This window comes from Alligator sinensis, unplaced genomic scaffold (assembly GCF_000455745.1).
Source record: "Alligator sinensis unplaced genomic scaffold, ASM45574v1 scaffold134_1, whole genome shotgun sequence".
In the NCBI taxonomy this organism is placed as follows: domain Eukaryota; kingdom Metazoa; phylum Chordata; order Crocodylia; family Alligatoridae; genus Alligator; species Alligator sinensis.
The window spans coordinates 3,652,733-3,655,386 of record NW_005841920.1 but is presented as its reverse complement, the minus strand read 5'-3'; the positions used below and the strand labels follow the sequence as shown (position 1 = coordinate 3,655,386).

At 48.7% G+C, this 2,654-nt stretch overlaps 1 protein-coding gene across 1 annotated transcript in view; it reads right to left on the bottom strand.

The window, feature by feature from the left end:
• The window catches only part of LOC102384757 (polyprenol reductase-like), a 9,324-nt gene extending 7,422 nt beyond the window's left edge, over window positions 1-1,902 (bottom strand). Inside the window, 1 exon segment of the mRNA XM_025198328.1 lies at window positions 1,858-1,902. Within this exon segment, the coding sequence (XP_025054113.1) occupies window positions 1,858-1,880 (23 nt within the window). The 5' untranslated portion in view covers window positions 1,881-1,902.
• Between the last annotated feature and the right edge of the window lie 752 nt (window positions 1,903-2,654).

Below are 2,654 nucleotides of genomic sequence, written 5' to 3'. Positions count from 1 at the left end.
ATTCCTGCTCCCAGGATATTTTTCTACCAGTAAGAATTTCAGATAAATTCTCAGTACTTTCAGATAAATTCTTACTGGTAGAAACAAAGTCAAACACCTGATCATAGCCATTGTGAGGCTTCAATGATGGAAAGTTTGTAAGGGGAATACTAAAGCAAGATAGTGGATGTTCTCCACCGGATATGCTCAGCAGAATTCCATAGGACAGTTAGGCAAAACACTTTTAAACTTGTTAGTCCAAACTTGCATATTTTCTTCTCAGTGCTGTGGAGCCTCCTTTAACGCATGTTAGTAGCAACATCCCGAATCGCCCATATTCTGCACATATGACAGAAGATTTGCCAAAGGCTTGGAGCTAAGCTTGTCCTATGCCCAGTGATGTGTAAACCTCATTTCCACAATGAATCAGGAAAAATATTTTAGGGCAAGTTCACTGGTTCAGTCTCCTGTGGGCAGCAGCCTGAATAACGAGTGATATAGATGGAAAGCCTCACAATACTCCTTTTAGTACAGTTAGATATCTATATCTATAGTTAGATAGCTATAGATAGATATAGAAATATGTATCTGGGAACAGAAAACAGGAATCCACATGTCCAATCCCCTGCTCCGGCCTTATTGGAAGGATCATGCAATGGAAACGACATAGGGGGCACATCCCAACAAGCACACATGTGCAATTTGCAGTGCTTCAAACCCATCTGAGAGCACTGTAAACTGCGCATGCTATATGTGTACCCATGCACTGGGAGATTCCGGTGTAAAAAGGAAGGGTGGGGGGGGTGCAGCATACGTGGCAGCAATGTGCACCACCAGAATCAAAGTTTGGTCAGCCAGAGCCACACTGGCTACCAGACAGACTTTAAGCCGCTGTCTTTGTTCTGCTGATGCCCTGAGAAGCCTCCAGGACCTCAGGTAAAGCTGCTGGCTACAGGTGCTGGCCCCAGCCTCCCCTACCCCACCTGGGTCAATTTACTATGCGCCAGAGCACTTATGCAGGAGCATGCCCCGAGACAAATAGCAGTGGCACAAATATATGCCACTGCTATTTGCCCCACAAGAAATGCATGCCCCTGCATGTGCACGCTCATCGTGACATGCCCATGGCATTTAATTCCTCCTTGCAGGTGGGGCAAATCATTTGATTTCTCTGTACACCTGGTCCCAACCTATAGAAATGGACTTTTACTTCCCAGAATAGCTGGAGGAGGAAAGCCAATAATGTACAAATTGTGCAGGTATCAGGACAATAAAAGCCACTTCAAGATAGATGGCAGTTCTTTGCCTCCGATTTCCCCAGGACAAACAGGTGCCCATTTACAACTGAAGTGATGTCTGTCATGACTCATGAGTCTGGAGGGACTGCCACTTGTATAATGAGCACTGCTTCTGAAGAAGTAGTTCCAGTCCCTCCAGACCTAGCTATAAATGGGTACTCATTTGGGCTGAGAAATCAGAGGTAGCTGGATATGATGCTAGTAGCCACATCACTTTGTGGTGTGTCACTGGCCTCACAAACCAGCATGCCTGAACAATACAAGTCTCACGGACCTTTGACTTCTTTTGTTTACACAATATGGAGGCAAAGGTAAAATAGGACCTAGGGCTACTAGTGACAGAAGGACCTCTAGATGGAAGAATTCTAGAGACCTGTTGCCTAGCACAGAATCCCCCAAATTTCTTGTCCTCAGTGAACACAACCTGCCTATATACAATTTCAGTGCTTTATTACCACTTGATCTAGTATTTTAGCTTATATGGAAAGTCCAGGATTCTCCAAGGGAGTTTCTGAATCCACCTAGCTAAATACACTTGGATTATATCTTCAATCTAGAACTGGAGAGGTCACCAACCTACCAGTACCATAAAGTGATCACCATCTCATCCAGGCAAGGATCAGAACTTCCCGTCTTTTCTAACAGAGAAATGAGAAATCAAAACTGGCCAACCTCTACAAAGCCCTCAGTTCCCTAGGGTTTCAACACTCAAGCCACCAAAACTCAAGGCCAAGGCACCAATGAATTAATGCAACAGTACAGTCGACTGCTGTCCAGTACCACTTGTATCCTGACCCCAAGCCATTCACTCTCCCTCATTCGCCAAGATCACTGTGGTTCACAAACTAAGTCAAGTAAAGGGCGGGGCAGAAACAGCACAAACACTCCCAGGGGGTGCTGCTAGAGACCTGGTTCTCACTATGATTTTGTGGTCTGGCAACTGTTCATCTGCACGGCTAGGAACAGCAGCCTAATGTTAGGAACAGCAGTCTCAGACTAATGTTAATGCAATGTGGTAGTCGTGGTGGATCCAGACCGGGTGTGGTGGTCAGTCGAAAAGCCTCCCTCTGCCCCCTTTTGGACTGGACTGTGCTGCTGAAGCTGCTGGGGACTGGTCCCCAGAGTGGGAGAGACTCCCCACTTCCCCTCCCTGCTCAGAGACACGTCCCGTCCACTCCCTCCCCCGCGACGCTGCTTTCCCCGCTGTCCCCGGGCTGCTCCTGCGGGCGGCACCGGGCCTGCTCCCGGGACAGGCCGTGCGGGGACCCCCCCAACTCCCCGGGGCGGCCGTGCCCCGCTCCGCCCAGCCCCGCGCCACTGGCTCAGCAGCAGCTCCGAAGCATCTCCCGCCCTCGGCACAGCGGGGAAAGCAGCAGC